Source organism: Lissotriton helveticus, chromosome 12 (assembly GCF_964261635.1).
Source record: "Lissotriton helveticus chromosome 12, aLisHel1.1, whole genome shotgun sequence".
Classification (NCBI taxonomy): domain Eukaryota; kingdom Metazoa; phylum Chordata; class Amphibia; order Caudata; family Salamandridae; genus Lissotriton; species Lissotriton helveticus.
The window spans coordinates 176,972,851-176,998,251 of NC_136073.1; the positions used below are offsets into that span (position 1 = coordinate 176,972,851).

The 25,401-nt window shown below is 44.4% G+C and overlaps 1 protein-coding gene across 3 annotated transcripts in view; it reads left to right on the forward strand.

Annotated features, from left to right (window-relative positions):
* The window catches only part of PLCG2 (phospholipase C gamma 2), a 488,855-nt gene that overhangs the window by 342,921 nt on the left and 120,533 nt on the right, over window positions 1-25,401 (forward strand). For all 3 annotated transcript variants that reach the window (XM_078669997.1, XM_078669998.1, XM_078669999.1), the window contains exon 22: window positions 20,158-20,267. In XM_078669997.1, coding sequence (XP_078526123.1) covers window positions 20,158-20,267 — 110 coding nt within the window. The remainder of the gene's footprint in view (window positions 1-20,157; window positions 20,268-25,401) is intronic.

Here is a 25,401-nt window from a genome sequence, read left to right on the forward strand (position 1 = left end):
AGTTTCTCTAGACACTTGTGGTTTTTGTCGTCTTGCCCTCAGATCTCGGCGAGGTGCGTCGTATTTTCGTGCAAACGTTAGTATACTCCCTTGTTCATAATCGCGAGCATCGCGTTCAAATTTCTGTTGTTTTCTTAGTTGTATCTTTTTCTCATAGCCAGTAAGTCTTTTTTTCATAGATTCCTTTTCTTTATCTAATTATTCTTGATCCATCAATTCCACGATCTCCTTTTCCAATATATTAATATCCTGCAGTGCTCTCTCCCTGTCTTTCCAGGCAAACTTGATAAGGAGTATCAGCATACCCTCACAGGAGTGTGCTGTATATTCAGCCCATTGGCTTAACAGTTCAGGGTCCGGGTTTTCAGGTTTCATATGCTGGAATTGTATAGATACGGAGACCGCGTGGGACCCGCTTAACCACCACGTAGTGTTGCAGCGAGGTGGCCTCCCACCACTTACGTGTTTCTCGCTCATATAGTCTCTCCAGTAAGTGGTATTTACCTTTTAGTACAGTTTGGGCTGTGTCAGCTACCTGTGAGATGTCCCGTGCCTGGGGCCCCGGTCGTCCTCCAAAAATGCCACTTGCCGCCTCCCGGCGCGCTGTGTCGCTGAACATTTGTTGTATTAATAAGTTCACTTAAATTGGTTGCGCAGCCTGCTTCAGTCGTGCCAGTTAGATTTAAGAGTAAGTCGGGTATCTCCTACCTTACTCAGTCCGTCTTCGTTACACGGGTAAACTGCTGCTGCAGTCCGTGACCCTCAGGACCGGTCCAGGTAATGCCGACTTCTCCTGGCGGTGCGTTCTCCCTTTCTCGTTTTTATTTTTATTTTTTTGGTAAGACTTTATTAGTATTTGTCAAATACACATTGCATTTTCGTACAACCCGGAGGTCAGTTGTCTCCCATACAATTAGTCACCTTATGCGTTACACAGCTCTTCAGCCGACAACCTTCCGGTCCGGCAGCAATAGTTCGGGAATTTACACAAGGCAATGTGATAATATGTGAAGAATCTGAATCGTCTTAATTTTTCAACTTGCCCCCCTCCCCCCTGATCCCAACTTTGACTCAATAAGAATATTTATCTGTTCCTCTTGGTGTTGATGTATATTCAGTAGCCCACGTGAGTGGGTGTCCCCGGCCTCTATCTCATCTCCTCCTACCCCTAGTCCTGCAGGAATCCAATCTTTTCCACAACTCAACCCCCTCCCGACCCTTATCGAGACTTCTAAGTACCTCAGTCGCCTATCTCTTCTTCATCCCCTGAACTATCTAAATCTTCTTCAGGAAGAGGTTCACACAGTTCCCCCCTGTAACTATTCCAGGGCAGCCAGATCTTATTCCACTTGCGGGGGTTGGCTCTCATCTTATACACTGCTCGCTCAACCACCATGATTCTGTCCATGTTTCTGCACCATTGTGCCAGGGTTGGGGGTTCCGCCACTCCCCATTTCTGCGCTATATCCCGCTTGGCGACCATGACCCCCACTGTTACCCATTGTTTCCCTTTCTCGTTTTTGATGCTCCAACCTCGCCTTCTGGAGACCGCACTCAGCCGAGTGGGTGCCGATTCAAACGGCGGCGTGCCGTTTCATATATTTCGAGCTCCGTGGTTCCAAGGAAACCAATAGAAACAGCACTCGCAGCAGGTTAAACTTAGTTTCAAGTTTATTGCGCAGATATTCTCCAAACAGACGCGTTTCAGCTCTTGCCTTCGTCAGTGTCAGCTGGCGACGACAAGGCGGAAGTGTGATAAAGCAAACCATTGAAACAAACAATGGACCAATCTCTTCAATGTATGAGCGCCATCTTTGAATGGTGAATTACTCAAATTAATCAAAGCAAAAACAATCAAGCAATGTTTAAACTGGTCAACATAAGACAAATATTCAGCAGACCGACTAGATCAGTTGGTTAAATATTTACATGCTATATACACGATATTTACATTATTAATCAATCAATCAATCAATGACATTTATAGAGCGCACTACATACCCGTAGGGTCTCAAGGCGCTGGGGGAGGGGGGGTGCCGCTACTGCTCGAACAGCCAGGTCTTCAGCTTCTTCCTGAAGGAGAGGTGGTCTTGGGTCAGGCGCAGGTCGGTCGGGAGGGAGTTCCAGGTCTTGGCGGCCAGGTAGGAGAAGGACCTTCCTCCTGTAGTCGCTCTTCGGATGCGGGGGACGGCGGCGAGGGCGTGGTTGGCTGATCGGAGGTGGCGTTTGGGAGCGTAGAAGTTGATTCGGCTGTTGAGGTAGCTCGGGCCTTGGTCGTGTAGGGCTTTGTGTGCGTGGGTGAGGAGGCGGAAGGTGATTCTTTTGTTGACGGGGAGCCAGTGAAGGTCTCTCAGATGTCCGGAGATGTGGCTGGTTCGTGGGATGTCGAGGAGGAGTCTGGCAGAGGCGTTCTGGATCCGCTGGAGTCTCTTCTGGAGCTTGGCGGTGGTACCGGCGTAGAGGGCGTTGCCGTAGTCCAGTCGGCTAGTGACGAGGGCCTGGGTGACGGTCTTCCTGGTCTCGGTGGGGATCCACCAGAAGATCTTCCGTAGCATGCGTAGGATGTTGAAGCACGCCGAGGAGACGTTGTTGACTTGCCTGGTCATGGAGAGGGAGGAGTCCAGGATGAAGCCCAGGTTGCGTGCATGGTCTGTTGGTTTGGGTGCGGTGCCCAGGGCGGGAGGCCACCAGGAGTCGTCCCAGGCGGAGGGTGAAGAGCCCAGGATGAGGACCTCCGTCTTGTCGGAGTTCAGTTTCAGGCGGCTGGTCGTCATCCACTCGGCTACCTCTTTCATCCCTTCGTGCAGGTCGGCTCTGGCGGCGGCTGGGTCGTTGGTCAGGGAGAGGATCAGCTGGGTGTCGTCGGCGTAGGAGATTATGCTGAGGTTATGTTGGCGTGCGATGGCCGCGAGGGGGCTCATGTAGACGTTGAAGAGGGTGGGGCTCAGAGAGGATCCTTGAGGGACGCCGCAGATGACTTCGGAGGCCTCTGACTTGTACGGTGGAAGGCGGACTCTCTGTGTTCTTCCGTCGAGGAAGGAGATGATCCATTCCAGCGCCTTGTCCTGGATTCCGACGTTGCTGAGGCGCTGTACTAAGGTGCGGTGGCAGACAGTGTCGAATGCCGCGGAGAGGTCTAGGAGGATGAGGGCCGCTGTTTCTCCGTTGTCCATCAAGGCTCGGATGTAATCGGTGGCGGCGATGAGGGCGGTCTCGGTGCTGTGATTGGCTCGGAAGCCGGACTGTGAGGGGTCGAGGGATCCATTCGTCTCGAGGAAGGCGGCCAGCTGCTTGTTGACGGTCTTCTCGATGACTTTGGCTGGAAATGGGAGGAGCGAGATGGGGCGGTAGTTCTTGAGTTCGGTGGGGTCCGCTGTGGGTTTCTTGAGTAGAGCGCTGAGTTCGGCGTGCTTCCAGCTCTCAGGGAAGGTGGCGGTGTCGAAGGATGTGTTGATGATGTCTCGCAGGTGGGGTGCGATGACAGCGTCGGCCTTGTTGAAGACGAAGTGAGGGCAGGGGTCAGTCGGTGATCCGGAGTGGATGGAGTTCATCGTTTGGATGGTGTCTTCGGTGCTGATCGGGGTCCAGGCGTGGAGGGTGGTGGTGGGGGGTGGTTGTTCGGTCCTGGTGTGCGTTGGTTGGTTGTTGAAGCTGTTGTGTATGTCTGCGATCTTGTTGTGGAAGTATGAAGCGAGGGAGTTGCAGAGGTCTTGCGATGGGGTGATGTCGTTGTTTCCTGCGCTGGGGTTGGATAGCTCTTTCACGATGTTGAAGAGTTCCTTGCAGTTGTGTGCGTTGTTGTCCAACCGGTCCTTGAATGCAGTTTTCTTGGCGGCGCGGATCAGCTGGTGGTGCTTCCGGGTGGCCAGCTTGAAGGTGGTCCTGTTGTCCGGTGTGGGTTCCCTTCTCCAGACTTTCTCGAGGGCTCGGCAGTTCTTCTTGGAGCTCTTGAGTTCGTCGGTGAACCACGGGGCTTTCTTGCTGCCGGGTCTGCTGGGCGGGGTCCTTAGCGGGGCGAGCTCGTCCGCGCAGATGCTGATCCACTTCGTGAGGTTGTCGGCAGCCTGGCTGGGGTTCGCTGAGCTGGCAGGAGGGTGCTGGCTCAGGGAGGTGGCGAGCTGGTCTGCTGTGATCTTGTTCCAGCTTCTGCTGGCGGTCTGTTGCTGGTGGTGGTGGGTCGTCGTTCTCTTGAAGGTGAAGTGGACGCAGCTGTGGTCCGTCCATTGAAGCTCTGTGGCGTGGCTGAAGTCGATGTCTGGGCTGGAGGAGAAGACTGCGTCGAGTGTGTGTCCGGCGAGGTGGGTGGGGGTGTTGACCAGCTGCTTGAGTCCAAGATTGGCGAGGTTGTCGAGCAGGGAGCTGGTGTTGCGGTCGTTGTTGTACTCCAGGTGGAAGTTGAGGTCCCCCAGGAGGATGTAGTCAGCGGAGGGGAGGGCATGCGGGCTGACGAATGGGCTAATTCATCGTGTTTACTAATATAAACAATTCTCTGGAAGTCAACCAGTCCCACATTGCACTAAATCAATATATACTCTCGTTGAGAAAGGGCGTCCATAGGCTAATTCCATTCATATAACCTATGACCAATATTATTTTTATTTACAATTATATATATATAGAAAGCACGGATAATTGGAGTTTCCTTTATGAAATTTTGAAAAACAAAATAATAATTTTTTGTCTTTAAGGACTTATTTGAGTCAGGAGTAATGGAATGTATATATTTCTTCTTGTTTCATAGTATCATTAATTTCCCCTAATATGATGTGTGTTGTGTGTATGAGAATGGAATTTTCGATTATGAATTGTGTTAAATAACACTGTTTTTATTATTGCACTTGCACTTTCATGAAACCGTTATTTTTAAGGAAAATGTGAACCCAAACTCTATTCCTCTAGTACATTGTAAGATGGCCACTGCAGAGGACACGATGGGGTGGTCCACTTTCACTTTCTATTAGAGAGGTGGACGATATAATGGTTTCCTTAGGACACACTCGCTGACACTAACGAAGCCGAAAGGAGAAACGCGTCTGTTGGAGGGGGCAAGGGGTCTGCCAATAAATCAACTTTAAACACGACCACAGAGTGCTGTCTAATTTCGTTACGAGGAAATACAGAGTTGTTGCAGTAATTTATATATATGCCGTTACGTAAAAGCTTATACAATTTAGAATCTTGAATTGTCTATCTTGCCACCGCTATTTCTTTAATTGTTCTTGCAACCATGCATGTTATATATGGCAACTTTTAAAGAACTACCAATTTCTTTACTATGTCTATGAGCATGTGATCTCGGATGCAATTTTACTCTTTTTGTACTCACAGCATATATAACAATTTTAAATCAAGTAACAACTTGCATGTGATCAAGGGCCAACGAGCCCGAAACGCGTCTCCTTTCTATGCTTCTCCGATCGTCAGGATTGGAGGTTGCTTGAGGAGTATCTGTGTGCATTTGACGACGGAAGACGGTTTGCTTCCGGTAAGGGACCCCCTCTCCAGAAGTTGGCATTGATTCACAAACCCCTTCGTTTTTGGATCCTGTTTGGAATTGCAGTGAACGCCCACTCTGACAACCGAGAAACTCTGCTGGCGCGGAGGCAAGGAAACGATCTACAACTGGGTCGGAGGACTCAGGGAAGGACCGAAGTACAAGCTACGCGGTGAGTTTCGAGGTTGTTCAGAGGTGGGGAGGTCGGAGTGGTCGGCCATTAACAAAGTGTAGCTGCCTGTGAAGATTTGGCACTACATACGGAAAACGCACAGGTTAGCAGCAGCAATGTCGGCAGAAGCTGTCCATGCTAGGACTGTAGAGGCAGAGGAGCTTTTTGGTAACATTCCAGCCGGATCAATCGGCCCCAGAAGCATCCCCAGCAGTAATGAAGCCCATGAGGATATCACGATGAAATCTCTCTTCCAGGAACTAGAAAAAAATAAAAGACTCGAGATAACTAAATGGTGGGAACACTATTCACTGACTAAATATGTGGACGTGGGAAGAGTGCCGAGGGGCCTGAGGATAATGTTGGCTCCCAGCTTCGACAAACCCAATCCCCTAATGCTAAAGGAGTGGGGACAAAGCAACTTGGCGGCCTCCATGAACCTGGTGCATATTTTGATTAAATATGCAGCCATAGATCGGGAGGAGGTTCTTAAAGAGTTTGACAGACTGCAGAGTGAGATTGCTAAATTGGGGGATTCTGAGACTTCAAAAAAATTATCGGATGTCATGGCAGAAAGACTTAAGAAGCACGAAGATAAAATCAAGATAAGAAAGGTGCACAAGTTCGCGCGAGATCAGGCCGATTATGACCAAGGCCAAATCTTCACGTTCGCACGAAAATACAGTGCAGTCAAACGCCAGCATTACAGCACAAAAGGGAATGTCAAGCCTAACCCTTCCGCAATTGGGGCTCCGATAAATGACGTCAATGAGGAATCTGTAAGCGTAGATTCTGTATCAGTCTTAAGTGTGTCAAGTAATGACTCGGAGTCAACAAAACAATCTGGAATAATTCTAAATTTAGAGGAAGAACTGGATTTTTTAGTCAAGGAAAGACTGGAATCCTTAAGACCACGATTAAAAAATCCAACAACAACCGCAGGAACAAAAAAAGGCGAGAGAGAAGAAACAAACGTATTAAAAAATCAACAACCAAAAAAGAAACAGCAATCAATGTGGCAAAAGAAACACAAGTAGATGACAAGTCTGTTATCAATCTATCGGAGATAACTTTATCTGCAGCAGAAAAACAACTGTTATCGCTGGGTATGAATTTCTGCCCCAAACAACCTTTTCAATTATGCAGCTACCCGGATAGATGATTTTTGCTTTATACGAAAGTTGAAACTCGAAAAATTCTTCTCAATCCAGAAATTGAAGGAGTGTGGTGAGCCTGATTCTCGTCCTCATGGTGCCATGGTAGAAGGTGAGGACGTCATAGCAGGGGATGTTTCCACCCTTTTAACGCTACATGATTGACACGATGCAACTGACTCGCAGCCATGTGGCCGGGATGTGAATTTGAGCATGCAGGCAAGGTTGGGTAAAATAAATTGATTGCAAAAAGGAGCTGGATTAACCCTGTTTAAGAGCAAATCTACTTTTGTTCCACTGGCCACGAAGGATGCAATTGACACCTTTCACGACTGTGTCACCAATGAAATAAAGCAGCTGTATAGGTCCACCAAGAATAGTGGCAGGAAGAAGTATGATCGACAGCAGGCAGAATATTCCACTCTAATGAACAAACTTTCTAAGAACACAGACATAGTGATTAAGTCATCTAATAAAGGTGGTAATGTTGTCATATGGCCGAAGAAAGATTATATCAAAGAAGCTTACAGACAACTACAAGATTTAAATTGCTATGAGAAATCAAGCCATAAAGAGTATGAAAAAGCTAAAGATACCCTTTTGAAATTACTACACAAATGGTGCAGGGAGGGCCTGATCTCAATGGAGGAATTCAAATTCATGCACAACGAATTCTCTGTTCTCCCTGTGTTCTATTTGATCCCCAAAGTTCATACATGTGTCAATCCGACGCCAGGACGACCCATTATTTCAGCCATAAAAAGTGCTAGTGAACATGTGGGACAGTATATTGATTTCTTTTTACAGGACATGGTGCACGGGCTGCCCAGTTTTGTTAAAGATACTAGTGACTTCTTGAAAAAAAATTGAAGAATTGGAATGGAATAATGATTTGCTATTGATAAGTTTAGATGTAAAGTCTCTCTACACTCGTATTGCACACACTAGTGGTTTGCAAGCGATAGCATATTTTCTGACCAAAAGGGCAGTTAAGTACTATGAGCATAATAAGGTTATTATTAGTCTCATAAAATGGTGTCTCAACCATAACTTTTTCCTGTTTGGTATGGATGTTTGGAGACAGGTAAGGGGAGTGGCTTTGGGATCCTGTTTCTCCCCCAGCTACGCGTGTTTACACGTAGGCTGGTGGGAGGAACAGGTCCTGAATATCCAGCACAAAGTATGGATTAAGGAAAAGGTTGTGAAATATCTTCGCTATATAGATGATATTTTCATTCTGTGGCAGGGAGATGAGGATGAAGCATTGATGTTTGTCAATGACATTAACAAGAATTCCCTTAATCTTAACTTCACGTCGAAAATAGGCAAACAAGAAATGGAGTTCCTTGACATGAAGGTTTTTGTCAAGAATGATAGACTAGAAACCACGCTTTTCAGAAAGCCAATGGCGGGTGATACCACTTTGCATGCTGCCAGTCTCCATCCCAAACACACAATAAGGAGTATTCCGTTTGGGGAGATTCTACGGCTAAAAAGGATATGTAGTTCCCCATTGAGTTTGACAAATGTGTATTGGAAATGAATGCTAGACTCAGAGAGCGGGTTCTATTCTAACGCTTTATTGCAGCAGGCGCTAACTAATGCAGAGACGTGTCCTAGGGAAAGTCTTTTTCAGTCAGCTATAGTCAGCAGTGAAGAGACAGAGTTTGCCGTAACGCCGACTATCGCCACTTACGACTATCCTAGGCTAATCACGTCCTTTAGTAATGAGGAAAACAGGATTAGGTCAATTATGAAAAATAATTGGCCCATCCTGCTAACTGACTCTCTACTAGGCCTGCACTTGCCTTATAAGCCATTAGTTACTTTTCGAAGGGCAATAAACATGGGATCTCTGCTTGACACTAGTAGCCCAGAAACGTGACAGACCAGCATATGGTTAAAGCCTGCCACAGGGTTCCTTAAGTGTTCCACCTGTAGGGCTTGTAATTTCGGACGCAACAAAACACACTACCAAACGCCCTTTCAACAAAAAGATATTCCCATTGTTGGCAGCTTTAAATGCAAAACTGATTTTGCAGTATATGTACTGACGTGCACCTGCAGCCTTAACTATATTGGCAGTACTAAACTGCAGGTGCACGTCAGGATCCTGCAGCACCTTAGAGCCATCCTGCACAGTGACCCCACGCCATTTTAAGAAAAAACACAATAATGACTTGGCCTGCCTACCATATTTTGTAGTTGGGGCTATTCCAAAATTGCGCAGGGGTGGAAACAGGGAACAGAAGTTGAGGCAGTTAGAGACTATCATGATTCTACAATTTGATAGTATATGGCCAAATGGTTTGAATAATTCTGAGGACATGTATACTTTCCTTTAGAATTCTATCTGTGTTTTGTGTATGCTGTTCTGTTCCTGGTGCTACGGTGTGGTGTCTGGATACTATATACCCTGCTTTCTGAGTATGGCCCAGGCTGGACAATACTGGTGGTCAGGTTCCCTGCCACCAAGTATGGTAATATCAGAAATTTCGGCCTTGGTGCACTTGATATTCTAGTTACTGATCATAATTCAGTGGGGTAGTCAGGTTCCCTGTTGCCCCACTACATACCTTCATTAATTTGTTGTAAATATAATGAAATTCTGCTCTCTCTTCCAGATTTTATTGGGTGTTCACACTTTTTATATATTGGATGTAATAGGGTGTTTTTAGAATTGTGATTTTATAAGTGATTTTAACAATGAATTTAGGTTTTATCCTGGATTTTATATTGTTATCAACATTTTTAACACAGTTTCTATATCCCATCATCCTACACGTGGCACTTTATCTTGAAACTTTTTTGCACTTCTGTATTTACACAGCTATTTTTGCACAATTGGCAATGGAGTTACTTCTAACTATATATATAAAAATAAAAATTGTATGTGAGGTTTACATGAGATTGCATATATTTAGAAACCAAAAAAAACGTTTTTCTTGCACTTTATAATGTTTATTACATTCCCCCTGATTTGTTAAATTGTAGTTTTTTGTAATAATGACGATGATTAAAGTTTATCATTAACCATTGATGGGTGAGCAAGCAAAGGATTTATCCGGAAAGATTCTGGGCTTACCGGTCGGCTGTTGATATATATTCAGCAATGAGCATTTATGCTGTTATGTAAAAGCTTATACAATTTAGAATCTTGAATTGTCTATCTTGCCACCGCTATTTCTTCTTTTGTTCTTGCATCCATGCATGTTATATATGGCAACTTTTAAAGAACTACCAATTTTTTTACTATGTCTATGAGCATGTGATCTCTGATGCAATTTTACTCAGGGGGCGTGTCTTTTTGTACTTACAGCATATATAACAATTGTAAATCAAGTAACAACTTGCATGTGATCAAGGGCCTACGAGCCCGAAACGCGTCTTGCTGCTGCTGTTTTACCTGTGCCATTAAAGAACAACTGAGGCCAGATCCTGTGGTCCGTCTCCTTTCTATGCTTCGCCGATCGTAGGGATTGGAGGTTGCTTGGGGAGTATCTGTGTGCATATATATATATATATATAAATATATATATATATATATTCACTGAAAAAACCATAGGTTTCAGGCCTTATATAGTCAGGAATTAGCATTTAAAAAACCTTTGAAATTCACTCAAAAAACTATAAGTTTTAGTGGTGTTATAGTTAGCTGGACATTTTACTCATACAAAACCATTGCAATTGCTCCTAGTTGTACTAACTATATTTCGTGCACCCGAATCCACTGCTGATGATGTCACATATTAGATCATTCATGACATGGTCAGTGACATCACTGATGACATCTCAAATGACATCACTGATGACATAACTGATGACATCATCCACGTGACAATCACATACACCTTTTCATACACTATTACAATTTTTCATCACTCTTTGTAAAATACAGAGTATCATATATATACACTGAAAAAAACCATAGGTTTCACACCAGTTATAGTTAGCTGGAAATTTTACTTTACTCCCATACAACCGTTGAAATTCGCACGTTATAGTAAGTTGGACTCACTATAACTTGCACGTCTGCAATGCACTGCTGATGACGTCACATATGGTTTTTTCAGTGAATTTCAAAGGTTTTTTAAATGCTAATTCCTAACTATAACTGGTGTGTAACCTATGGTTTTTTCAGTGAATATATATATATATATAAAATTTCTATGGCAAAATGAAACCCCTCATTTTGTTCCTTTTCAAATTAAATATATTAAGTGTTACCACTTTATTCCAATCAAGATGACTTCAGGTGTGCCATTCTTTTGTCATAAGTAAGACTGTATGCGTTCTAGTTGTTCTTTAGAACACTCTGGGACATTCTGTCATTGGGCTATAGTTGGGCTACATCTGGCTGATATTTGGGCTACATTTGGGCTCTTTTGTCTCTGGTGGCCATCTTGGGAGACTGCATATCAGAATTTTTTTTAATGAAATATAAGAGGATTTGAGAAGTCACTCAAAATGTGCCCTAATTTTTCTTTCTTCAGCACTAATCATAATTTCTATGGCAAAATGAACACCCTCATTTTGTTCCTTTGCAAATTAAGTGTTAACACTTTATTCCAATCAAGATGACTTCAGGTGTGCCATACTTTTGTCATAAGTAAGACTGTTAGCACTCTAGTTGTTCTGTAGAACACTCTGGGACATTGTTATGTTATGTTATGTTATGTTATGTAACTTTTATATAGCGTACGGCTACTCGATATGAGTGTCCCGACGCTTTCCACCTGCAACTCAGAGTAGAAATAACACAACACAGCTAAAATAAGACAAGAGACAACAGAGAAAAACAATGAAAGCAGTAAACAGTAAAACAGACTAAAGATTAAAAAGCCAGGTCTTCAGACTCTTCCTGAACTGGAGCAAATTGGCAGTGCTGCGGAGCGACAGAGGAAGCAGATTCCAAAGCTGGGGAGCTCTGCAGCTGAAAGACTGCCCTCCCACGCGGGCCTTCCTCACCCGCGGGACCACCGCTTTAAAGAGGGATTCCGAACGCAGGGAGCGGACTGGACGATAGAAAGCCAGTCTCCGCCGCAGATATCCCGCCCCTGATCCATACAGGGCTTTATGCATCAGAGTCAGGGATTTGAACTGGATCCGCTTCCTGATAGGGAGCCAGTGAAGCGTCTGAAGCAGCCCGGAAGCTCCAGCTCGTCTGCGTAGGCCAAAAATAGCCCGGGCGGCAGAATTCTGCACCACCTGAAGGCGCTGAACCAGGTAGTCAGGGAGGCCAAGAAAGAGGGCATTGGCATAGTCAAGCCTTGAGCCGACAAGAGCCTGCACAGTAATCCTCCTGTGCTCCTCAGACAGCAGAGGCAGAAATTTACGGAGCATTTTCAGGATTCCGTAGCAGGTGCCAGCCAGGCCGAGAATATGAATTCGCAGCGACAGCTGGTTGTCTAATTTGACGCCCAAATTTTTGGCCACCAAGGACGACTGTGCCGGAGGGCTCTTGTCGGACGGCCACCATTGCTGCCACTCCGGATCGGCAACGCAACCAAAGAATAGAACCTCAGACTTGCCTGAGTTGGCCCTCAGACTGTTCCGCTGGAACCAGTCGAAGACCAATGCAAGACAGTCCCGAATTCTCTCTCCATCAAACTCTTGATCTTTCCCGCATGTGAAGAGGAGTTGCGTGTCGTCGGCATAAGAGACGATCTGGGCCCCGTATGCCTCCACCAAGGCCGCCAAAGGGGACATAAATGACATTCTGTCATTGGGCTATAGTTGGGCTACATCTGGTCGATATTTGGGCTACATTTGGTTTTTATTGTCTCTGGTGGCCATCTTTGGGCTACATTGGGCTACATTGGGCTACATTTGGGCTCTAACATATATATAGCCCAATGTAGCCCAATATATATTTTTCAAAGTAAATTTTCGTAAAAACCTCTGGAGCATATATCTTGAGACATAGCAAAGGCACATCAAGGTACCAGTCCCTACAATTTTGCCAAGTTTGGTGGAAATCCATTCAGCCGTTCGGGCTAAAAGTGAGTCCAACCGCCCTATGGAAATTAACATGGGGAAAACACGTTTTGGGACCCCCTTTTATCTCGGCCCCCGTTTGACGGATCCCCCCGAAACTTTCGGGGAAGGAGCGGAGAGCCGCGAGGCAAATTTGTGGAAAATTTCAGGCAGATTCCTCAACCGGCGCCAAAGTTATTCCCAATAGAATGTTGCGATTTCCCAATGGAAAACAATCCTAACTATATATACCTACTGGCTATCGCCAGTAGGTAATATATCGAGAATCCTCGTCTGCAACATTCTCCTCCGTGGATAAAAAACGAGCTTAGATCCAACTGCGTGCAATTATTTGATTTAATCTCTCACAATAATTCTGCCAAGACACGTTTTGGCCGAATGCCAGCCTTGATCACATGACCTATAGATATATATACACATATATATATACACACATATATATATACACACATATATATATACACACATATATATATATATATATATATATATATATATAGCTCACATAAAGTTGCCCACAACGGAAGAAGCCACTCACAGATAAGATTCGCTGACTTTCTTTTAATGAGAACTGCTGCACAGATGAAAAGCAGAACGTCTTCAATCATAATAAAGGTAAAGCCTGACGCGTTTCGTGCTCGTCTGCACTTTATCAAAGGGTCTGGTCTGGCATTGAGCAGGAACATTTCGGCACCTCATTTTTATTTCGGTATCCGCCCACCTGGGCATGGTCACTCGCAGTGCTTCATGGTACCTGTGGTGCCGCTTTTTTCCTCATGTGAGTGTCCTGGAAAATGCTATCTGTTTTTGACACAATCAATTACCCCAGTGGGTTGCTGAAAAGTCTCTTTTCACAGTGCGCTTCTGGTTGTTCTCATTAGCAGCATCTGTCCCATTGACGGCAACGTCGGTTGACGTGCCTCGGGTCTGACTCGCAGCGGGGCTACTTCCACGGCTTAGGCTAGCCGTTAAACATAACTCACACAAAGTTGCCCACAACGGAAGAAGCCACTCACAGATAAGATTCGCTGACTTTCTTTTAATGAGAACTGCTGCACAGATGAAAAGCAGAAAGTCTTCAATCATAATAAAGGTAAAGCCTGACGCGTTTCGTGCTCGTCTGCACTTTATCAAAGGCTCTGGTCTGGCATTGAGCAGGAACATTTCGGCACCTCATTTTTATTTCGGTATCCGCCCACCTGAGCGTGGTCACTCGCAGTGCTTCATGGTACCTGTGGTGCCGCTTTTTTCCTCATGTGAGTGTCCTGGAAAATGCTATCTGTTTTTGACACAATCAATTACCCCAGTGGGTTGCTGAAAAGTCTCTTTTCACAGTGCGCTTCTCGTTGTTCTCATTAGCAGCATCTGTCCCAGCGAATCTTATCTGTGAGTGGCTTCTTCCGTCTCGCACACACCCTCAGAGTTGAAGGATTGAGTACGCACTCACAAGGGTTTTAAAATTTTCCCAATTTTCTATTTATTTCCAATTTCCAGCAAATCAGTCACAAGAACCGACGCGTTTCGCTGCTCCCACACGCAGCTTGCTCACGGTTAAACATTTGATTGTTACAGACCCCTCCTATTTCTACCGGGTAACCGCCAAACAAATCCATTTGTAAAGCATCACTTCCTTTCTCTTAACCGGAAGTGACTTGGGGATTGTAGTTTTTTACTTACTTAAAAACTACCAATTCACGTTATTGTAGTATGCATACATTTAAGTTCATTCATTGCGCATTATCAAAATTTGCATAATTCAGGATTATTACACTTCTCATTTTAAGGCTCACTTCTCATATGTGTACATCCTATCATGGCCATTTTGCGTGCTATTTTATCATTGTAACGCTGTTATGCCCTCCAGTGGGCTTAGAATCACAGGGTTTTACAATCCAATTTGCATATTTATCAATACATTTTTATATGTGCTGCGCACTACTTCATCATTAATTTAAACAATCTTGTTAGCCCTCTAGTGGGCTTTACCATGTGTCTTTTAAATTAAGGCCACGCATATGTAACACATTACTATTCTCTAAATCATGCATATGATTTATATCATTTCAAACGTGTGCTTAGCCATAATTCATTTCAGATCCCCTCTTAATTATATAATGTAGTCCTTCTTGAATACTGTTCTCTGTTATTCTAACCATATTTCTGATAAGTCATACTGTCCCACAGTCTTGTTCACACGCGTCACAGGTGTACATATAATTCTTCACTCTGATTGAGCCCCATCGGGGTCATCGTCCTGAAATTTAAAATGTGACGCGATTCTCTACATCTCAAAGTTTTTTCTCTATCCCCCCCCTCTCATGTGGGAGGATTTGTTCCAAAGCATAGAATTTCAACAATGTCCAATCACTGTTATGGGCGGTCTCCATATGCTTTGCCACAGCATTGTTTCCGTCCTTATTCACTGTCGCCCTTACATGCTCTAGAATTCTTTTTTTCAGTTCATTTTTCGTGCTACCAATGTATTTCAGTGCACATGGACATTCAATTACGTATACCACATGCGTACTCAGACAGTTGATTAGTTCTTTAATTTGCCACATTTTGTTATTCAGCATTGCCACCTCCTTTTTATTTACTGCTATTTGGCACACCTTACAGTGCTGACATTTTATGAACCCTTTGGTTTTCATCCATTGTATTCCTTTTGGTTTCTTAGTATGATCTTTGTAATGGCTTTGTATGAGTCTATCTTTAAGATTTCTCGCCCTTCTATATGTTATCTCAGGATGTTTGCCCATAATTTTGTTAATTGTTGGGTCCAATTGTAGCAGTTTCCAGTTTTTTCTGATGATACTCACGATTTGTTTGGATTCTCGTGTGTAATCCAAAATCAATCTTACTTTTCTGTCTTCTGATTTATTGGTGGATTCTGTGTTTTTTCGTTTGGAAGTCAGTGTATCCTTTCTTTCTTTAGCGTTTGCTCTATTCCACCCTTTTTCGATGACTTCTTTGTTGTAGCCCCGATTTTTGAACCTTTGTGCCATGGCATAGCTCGTGGTTTTCCATTCCTTCTCCTCCGAGCAAATCCTACGTACTCTTAAAAATTCTCCATACGGGATATTTTCCTTCACTGAAGCTTTATGGAAACTGCTTGCGTGTAAAGTTGAGTTTGTTGCGGTTTCCTTCCTGTGTAAAGTTGTTTCCACACGATCATTTCGAATATATATTTCTGTATCAAGAAATATAGCTTTAGTTTGACTGATGTTGTATGTGAATTTGAGATTGGTACTGGACGAGTTTAGGATTTGAAAATATGCCTCAAATTCTTGTTTGGTTCCTTCCCATACAATCAGAAGGTCATCGATGTACCTGACCCATTTTGCAATTTTGTTAACATAGAAGTCATTGTCCGGGTGCCACGCAATTTGTTGCTCAAACCAGCCCATAGTAAGGCATGCATACGCTGGGCTGAATGAGAAGCCCATCGCACATCCTTTAACTTGTTGGAAGATCTCTTCTCCAAATAGGAAGACATTTTGAGTTAAGCACAAATCCACCATATCAATAAGCATTTGATTGTGTTTTTTAAACTGGATATCTCTGTCTTTAAGGAAATGTGCGCACGCATTTAATCCAACGTCATTTTCGATATTAGTATACAAAGATACTACGTCCATTGTGATGAGCATATAGTTTGATTGCCATGGTAAATGTTCGAGATGTTTCAACAAATCTGTAGTGTCACATAAGTAGGAACTCAAATTGATCACAAATGGCATTAAGAAAAAGTCAATGTAATTGGCTATTGGTTCCATAAGTGACCCTTTTGAAGAGACAATAGGCCTCCCTGGTGGTCTGAGTGGGTTCTTATGCACTTTGGGTAGGAAATATATTGTGGCCACCACTGGGTGATCTGTTGTGAGAAATTTCTTTTCATCTAGATCTATTAAATTTTGGTCATTCCATATGTCAAGTTTCTTATCCAATTTCTCTTTAAAGTGATTTGTTGGATTTTTTTCCAATTTTCTGTATTATAATTGGAATTGTATTCTAATTATAGGAGCACGATATTGTGGTAAACGATATTTTTGACACAATATTTTTGTCAGCAATATTTTTTACCTCAATATTGTGTCAGTGAACAACTAGAAAACGTCAAACTTAAAAACAGTTGAAAGGAAATATCAGAGCCTAAGGAAAAATGCAGCATTGGGTCACCAACATCTGACTGCAACATTTATGAAAAATAATATCACTCTTTAAGGAGAGGCCAGATCTTTTTGCGCACTTTGGACCACCAAAAATAAAAATTCTCTTTGCTGTATTTTGCAGTATCTGAGCAGGGAGACAGCAAAGAGTTCTTTCATGGTACGGGGAAAGGTGAGGGTGTTTGATGTATATTCACATGTGCACTTATGCTATAATATAATATCTATCCATGTTATGCTTTTTTTGTTTAGTGATATTCCTCATGTTTAAAGTAGCAGAGAAGGTTTTGTTAATAGTCTTGTTTGGGATAGGTTAGTGTTTGTCTCATGAAATTGTGATTTGCGTCTTTTTATTTCAGCATTGCTTAATTGTTTTAAATAATACAAGCCAAAGGAGATGATATTTCATTGTTGCAGATTTGGATGTTCATACCACATAACTTTCCTAATTTCCTTTATCAAGGGCGGTGAACAAAGAAATTCTCTAATTTAATATGAAAATAAAACAGTTATCCATTTTTACATTTACCTAGCTGATTCAATTTTGTTAGACTTGACATCCTTTGCGTGGTATTCCTCCAAACCTTTTGCCTTCACCCATCCTGTTTGCTTAATTGTTTTTTGTTGCTTTAGGACTGCTGCTAAATAGTGATAAAGTGATTGTGCTCTCTCCTTCAAACATGGTAAATAATGGACTATACCTAATTGTCATATTTAGTTTACTTGTAATCCCCAGTAAATGGCACAAACTGTACACGGGGCCTATAAATTAAATGCTACTAGTGGGAAGCAGAACTCATTGTGCCACCTACTAAAGTAGAATTTCAGAACATTTCTCAGGCTTGCCATAACAGTGTATAGTGTAGTTTAAACTTTCATTTTGACTTGGCAAAATAAAACTTTTTTCCTGTCTTAAACCTTCCTTTTTTTAATACATATAAGTCAATTCTACGGTAGGCCCTAAAGGCTCATACGGCAGGTGACTTGTTTTTAAAAAGTAAGGCATGTGTACTTAGATTTTACATGTCCTGGCAATGAAAAACTCCTAAAGTAATTTTTCTATGTAAGACCTATTTCTCCCATTGACTAACACTAGGTTACCTTATTATATTTAATAAAAGCTCACTTCAGATAGGGAGCAGATAGAGATATTGTCCTTGCTCTCAAATTAATTGTAATTTTAACTCCTCTTCAATGCTAAAGTTAGATTTTAAATCAATCATTCTGAAAATATCACTTTTAGAGAGTTAGCATTTTCTTATTCCAACCAACTGTGCCTTTCTGACAATGTCCTAGCTCGATGACTGTGAATGGCTCTGCTGTGGCGGTTTGTGTATTACTTCCAGAAAGTAACACAAAGGAGGCTTAGGTGTGTTTAGGATGGGCCGCCACACAAAGATTGGCACGAGGTATAAATAATAGACCTACAGAACACTCCTGAACGTGTGGAAGCTTTAGAAGGACTACCCTGCTGCTTGAAGGACAGCCTTGCTATCTGAATAATGAAGATTGGTCCTGCTTGCCTTGCTCCCAGGCTATCCAGAGTCACACAAGGATCAGTTGGCTGACCTCCTATGTGAGCTACAGTGACACAACAAGTTTCAGAGGCCTTCCTGCAACTGCCTAGCAGACCAGCTGCAACTTCATCTACATCTGCCTGGCCCTGCTATTGGTTTCTGCTGGAGTGAGTCCCAATCCCCAAAAGGTGTACCCATGTACTGGACCCTTGGCTAGAGTCTGAGTGTACTTCTACTGGTATAACTGAAGGTTTTATTGGAACTAATGCAGTGCAACGTAGTCCGGCGCAGGTCTTCACATCACAGCATCTCACAGCTCCTGGTCAGCAGTTACATCAAGACAGACACAGCACCTTGCAGCCCAAAGCAAGACAGCGCATTGCAGCACCTCACAGCTCATGATCGTCCACTTAATCAGAACCGATGCAAGATGATGCAACCCGGCACAGAACCTCATATCACAGCACCTCGCAGCTCCTGATGTGTGGCTTCATCAGAACAGAAGCAACGCAAAGCAACCCGATGTAGGACATTGCATCTCAACGCCAAGGCATGAAGGTATAACTCCCATTGGGCTAAAGTCTGTGCTGTACCTGGCCTGTGCTCCATCGCAGTCAGCCTAAACTTGTGACTTTGTCCTGGTCCAGCGAGACCAGGTAATTGCAACCATTGCTATCTGCTTCTTTGTGCTATTTTCATTATACAATATCTCTGGTTCTACTGATTGGGTTTCTTTGTTCTGGTATCATTATTTTTGATCAAGATTACTCTACTTTTATAAAAAATAAAAAAATTGTGCTGTGTTTTAACTTTATTACTGTTTAAGTGCTTCATAAATACTTTACACGTTGCTTCTAAGTTAAGTGTGGCTGCTTTGTGCCAAGCTAACAAGGGGTTAAGCACTGGCTAATTTAGGGACTTTTTGTGGTTCACCCTGATAAGGATTGCGGTTGTTGCCTTAGTGGGGTTCGACCCTCACAAACAACAACCAAATTGTGTACAGATCTTAGCTAGTGAGATATGTAGTATATTCGTAGTGTACGATTCAGCATGTAAGAAGCATGCCTACAGCAGGGGTGCCAAACATACATTCAAATTGCTATTATTTTCCTAGGCAGTGGTTACCCTGTATATCTGCAGAGGACCTTTTCTCAGTGGACCTTTATGGGACTCCTTTGTTTTGCAGTAATGCAGGAGAGCAACCACTCAACCCTTTGGAGGTTTTCTGCCTTCCCTACTCGGCCCCCCAATCTAGAATCATCTTCCAAGAGGCGAAATATGATGGTACCACACCTATTATTCTCACCTCATACTATCCCTGTCCTTGACTATTAAAAATTTCAAACTAAAGTGCAGTGGCGTAACACTGAGTTCCCCACTGCTTCACATCCTTGCAATGAGGCCACACAAAGCAATATGAAGTAATTATCTAATGTGGTAAACATTCTCAGTTTAGTATCCATTTAAAGCCCTTCAGAGAAGTAGCAAATAAGCTATCTGTAAGGGAAATATTTTTAATATAACAAAAGGAAGTTGATGGTTTAAGGAACAAAGGTAGCGCTGGAGGAATTAATCAGACAGCATGAATTGATCAGAAGGCACATTCTTTCTAATGTTATCCCACTAAGTTGTTATGATTTGTTTTTCTTAAAAGCCCCAGGGAACTGTGAGAGCTTTGTACGGCTACATTGCGATGAGAAGTGATGAGTTGAGCTTCGGTGAAGGTGCTTTGATCCATAATGTTACAAAGGTCCAAGGAGGATGGTAAGAAACCATGATTATGTGATATATTCTCAACTCCCTGAACTCAAAGCTATGCTTAATAAAATCTACAATGTGGCTGGGCTTTGTACTCAATGGTAGTGCTTTGAAATGCAACAAGTGAGACAGGTTAGTACATGTACTGTTTGATGTGGCGGTAATTGACTTAATTCCAAAATGGATGGCTAAGGTAAGCATTATCCAGGAAAGAACACTGACTAATTTCTTCATGGATATAGTCAGTATGAGCATCCCTTATAGATGGACTAAACACCATCCACAAATTAATTTGGTAAATATAAATATGCCTAAGTCCATTGCACGGTCCTGTGAACATTTTTCTTCTCCCATGGATAAGGCCTGACTTAAAGTTGGAGGGTAATGGAAAATCCTTCAGTTTCTAGAATGAGTACTACACCTGGAGAAAATGCAGTGGCAGAATTTCCTCTCCACTATGGTTATTTGGTGGGAGGATTTCTATTGCTGGGTTCTCCTCTAAAACTAGACCTTCCTCCAAAAATGAGAGGGTTATCTATTACCACCAATCTTGATATCACACCCAAAAACAAATGTATTTGCTATTAATTAATAACAGGGCAATGTGTGTAGTTTGGGCATTGTATTAAATGTAAAAATTGGTATGATCCCCAAGATCTAAATAGTAATGCGTTTCCCTCTGTTTGGAATATGTAAATCTTGATGAAATAACTTGCCCATTTCTGCTTAATTTTACGCCACCACAGCTCATACACAGTGTAGGAACTGGGGTCACCAGTTCCCCGGGGGTAGCCTGGTACGAGCAGGTAGGCACCCGAAAGCTTAGGTGTTAAGTGACTACACAGCACACGCAACCACCGAGACAATAAAAGGCACGCAATGACTGACGCCACTCCAGTGAGTTTTGATTAAAACGATAAACTTTTATCTAAGATCAAGGTTCAGGAGTGGAAAATCACAGTATCAATTAGTCATCAAAGCATTTCATCAGAGGGGAGTAAAGGGAGCAGTTCAATATCCAATTTAACATGTTGCAATAACATTTCATTAAATGTAAAACATTTCATTAGAGATTTAGCATTCCGTTACTTCACAACAACTATTTCATGGCAGGAGAAATCAGCATGGCTTAAACCAGAATAGAACATTTCATGAAAGAATGAGCCTGGGCAACCAGCTCATCAGACAAGGATGAGCATATCCTGTAGCAAGAGTCCACAGGTCTTCAGGTGAGTAACCTGTTCAGTCGGCAAATCAATTAACGTCTCACCAAGCAAGGGTGAACATTACATAAACTCTTTAGCAGGAATAAACAGTGCATTAAATGAGGATACAACATTTCATTAGATGTAAAGCATTTCATTAGGCATTAAATACCATCACATTACCTGATGCCTGAATGAGCAGTAAACATGTCAGTAGGTAACTGTAGGTTCTTGGGAAAGGGAGCACTAAACATGCATTAAGCACTAATAAACGAGGCCTCAAGCATGGGTAAAATATTTCATTAATAAACAACCCCTGCAGTATAGCACTTTAGGCATGTGGGCAACAGCTCCCTAGATAAGGATAAACATTTCATGAAGCCCGCCCCTGCAAGGAATACATTACAAGACATTCAATTATCCATCCAGTCAGCAGGAGGAAAACAGGTCATTGAAGGTATAACAGTTCCTTAATCGGAGGGAACACCTCATTCGGCAAAAGAACATTTCATGGGGAAATAACTATTCCAGTAGTTACGCAAACCTTCCCTCAAGTAGAAATAACCATTTTCATTTAAGAAGCCGGCTTTCATTTAGCATCAATAAACACTTCAGCAGGCACAAATAACCATTCCTTTTCTCAGCCCTACACATCTCATTAGGTATTCACAAAAAATGCGGCCCTAAACAGGAGTGAACTTTTCATTAGAGCAGGGCGAACATTTCAATGAACATCAGGCAACATCTCATTATGCCTAGGTAACTATCATGGGGTTCGAGCAGAGCATCGCCCCAGGCAAGTTTTACCATTTCACCCAGCAGGGCCTTACCCTCATGGAGCAGGCTTCAGTAGCACCTAGCAACCAGAGAAAAAAACATTAACAGACCCCTAGCCAGGGGTTTCACTCGACCATCCACCAGTCCCAGGGCCTAATTGATGTCCTGGCCCCGTTCAGGGATCTGGCAGTCCGGAAGGTACTGTTTCCCCCTCCCTTCCACTAAAAAGGGGGCCTTCTCAGAGCTTCCGAGGGCCAATGGGGCAAACTCCCCCAGTTCCACCAGGGGAGGGGCAAACTCGGAGGCCTTCTCCGGCCTTCCGCCCTCCTCCCCGGGGTTACCTGACTCTTCGGCCCTCCATGGCCCCTGTCGATGGGTTCTGGCTGCTGCGGGAGGGCTCCTACTCCTCACGGAGCCCTCCGGTCATAGTTCTTCCTGTTCCCGGGCCTGGGATGATGTCAGGGGCCCGGGAACCAATCAGGAGGCGGTCGCGAAGGGGGCTTGTCCCCGGCGGCCAATCACGTAGCGATCTACGGGGGCAGAGGCTGAGACCCAATGAGCGAGTGGCGGGGGCGGTGGTTGTGACGCGCCCCCGTCACGTGATGCTGGATTCTGGCTTCAGGCCTCTTGCGGCCTGACAGGATTTCGCGGCGGGGATTCTTTACTCCTGGGCCGGATGTCGGCGCCACATTCACTCACTCTCCCGAGCCTGGCGCAGCCCACTGCACAAGGTGGCGGGCCTCTCCTTGCATCGAGGGCCGCTGCGTCAACACTCCCTCGCGGGGGGGGGGGGAGGGTTCTCCTCACTCCTGGTGCGGCGCTTGGATAGTGCAGGCCTCTGAGGACCCGGGCTGCAGCGGTGAGTGGGCAGGCAGCGCTTTATCAGCACAGCTCTGGGAACCGGCCAGGGCTCCACGGGGCAACGGCGTCTTCCCAGGCAAGGTGGAGCTCGGCGATTCTAGCGCTCAGGGTTTCTCGGCGCTTTGGGGCACAGCAGGAGACCGCTTTAGAGAGATAGTGCTTAGGGGGGCAGACAGCAATTCAGGCCCAGCGCACAGCAGGGGGGACACTTTACAGACAAGTTCTGGTAGGGCAGGCCACACGACAGTGGCAGGACAATTTACCAGTCTGGGCAATTCACAGTTCTAGCGCTTAGAAGGGAGTGCCTAACAGCAATTCAGGCAGTTTAGTCAAGGGGGAGCTAGGCAGGACAGGGCCATGTAGCAGAGTCCGGTACCTGGTTGATCCCCCGCAGTCCTGTGGTAGTTAGGTTTTCTTCTTGGCGCTTGATGGTTCTGGCGCCCTTGTAAATAGCAGTTTCTTGTTTCTTGTTACTTGAAGGGGGGTTGAGTTGGGGGCTGCTGACAGGAATCTTCAGCAGGTCACTTTAGATGGTCCCTGGGTTCCCCTCCCGCCGAGCCAGATCAGTGGGCTAGCTCATGGTACCTCACTCAACTTAAGAGGCAGCACCGAAGTCCTGTCACTCCCAGTGGCATAAGTCCCTGACTAGGCCCTACCGCCTAAATCTCCTGCGTGGGTCCCCCAGGTCAGTGATGCCCCAACTGACTGGAAAGTTTCCCTGCCTTTCCTTATATAGCAACAGTTGGCAGTTGGCAGTGGCAGTTGGTGTCACCTCCCCTGTTCTAGAAGGTTCAGGGAGCTTCCCTCATTCTAGCTATGGGCAGGCTGGCAGGCTGGCATCGCAACATTGTTTAAGGGTTCCAGCTCCTGGCTACTAGAATGCGCCTGGCAAGACCACGCTGCAGTAGCAGGGGTCAGTGGCAGCCATGTTGAGGGAAAAGGGGACCTGCACCTAGCATTGATTTTGACATTACCCAGGGCTTTTTAACCTCACAGGGCCTATACAACTACATTACAAAGGGGGGGACATCCAGAATTAGGGGAGCGAAAAGCAAAAATTTTCAGGAAAAAGGGCCAAGTCCAACACACAGCAACCTTAAGCAGCTGAATTGTTTTTATATATGTTATATATGCTTCCCTGAAAACTATGAAGTATCGGAAGTCTTCACAGATCTTTCTCTCTAATTTATGGCAAATTTTGGAACATGTAAACCTGTTTAAAGGCTCAACGTATTATATTAACAGTGCTGATTAATTTGCTAATCACACCCACTCATCAGAATTTCTGTGCCAGTTAATATATTTTTGAGAATGATTCACTCAGTATATGCATTGGTTATTGTGTCAATGATCATCATATTATCCCAACCAAGGGGCAGATTAGAAAGGCGGACGGATCGCCACCGCCATGCAGGCGCTGGCGATCCGTCCGCCATCCGTGCCCATCCGCCACCTATATCCCCCCTGCCATATTACAATGGCGGGGGGACCGCGGCGGACGGAAATACCGTCCGCTGCTTTTCCTCCCCGGTCGCCTTGCAGCCGGGGCGGAAAAGGGTTCATATGGCTAGCGGTGTCTTCCAGACACCGCCAGCCATATTAGGACGGCCTCATGCAGATAGGCATGCGGTCTTTACTTTGGGGGCCCCCTGCGGGCCCCCGTGGTGAAGGCGAGAGGGGGGGTGGACATGGGGGGTACCTGTGGTACCCCCCTGCATTTGCATACACAAAGCGGCAAGCACCGCGCCTGCATTGCATGCCGACATTTTTTGCGGCAGGCAGAGCTTTCAGCACCGTCCGCCGCAATGTTAAAAATGCATGATGCGCCCTCCAGTGTGGCGGGCGCATCATAATTGGCATGGCGGGACTGCGCCCACGTGGCGGACGGTCCCGTTTTCCACAGGGATGCCGGACGGGCAAAATCCTTCCGCCATCCTAATCGGCCCCCAAGTTATTTATCCCAGTAATCTTGACCTCATGAGTAAATGTCCCATTGGACATTAATTTGTTATGAATACTGTGACATTAACTGTGAATAAAAGCAGTACATTTGGCAAGCAAGTTTTTTAAAATGTATGTTATGTACTTGATATACAGCGTAACACCATATGGAGCATTTTGAAAATAATGTTTTTATTGCAACAGGAGCACCACCAACTCAAGGTAGTCCTGCTCTTCTTGTGTCACTCTCAAAATAGTTGTACCAATATTCAAGCCCCTAAAAGCTATTATGCCATAAATCATGACGCCTTCAGTTACTGTGCTGTTGACCATACAACATTATAAGGCAAGTAATC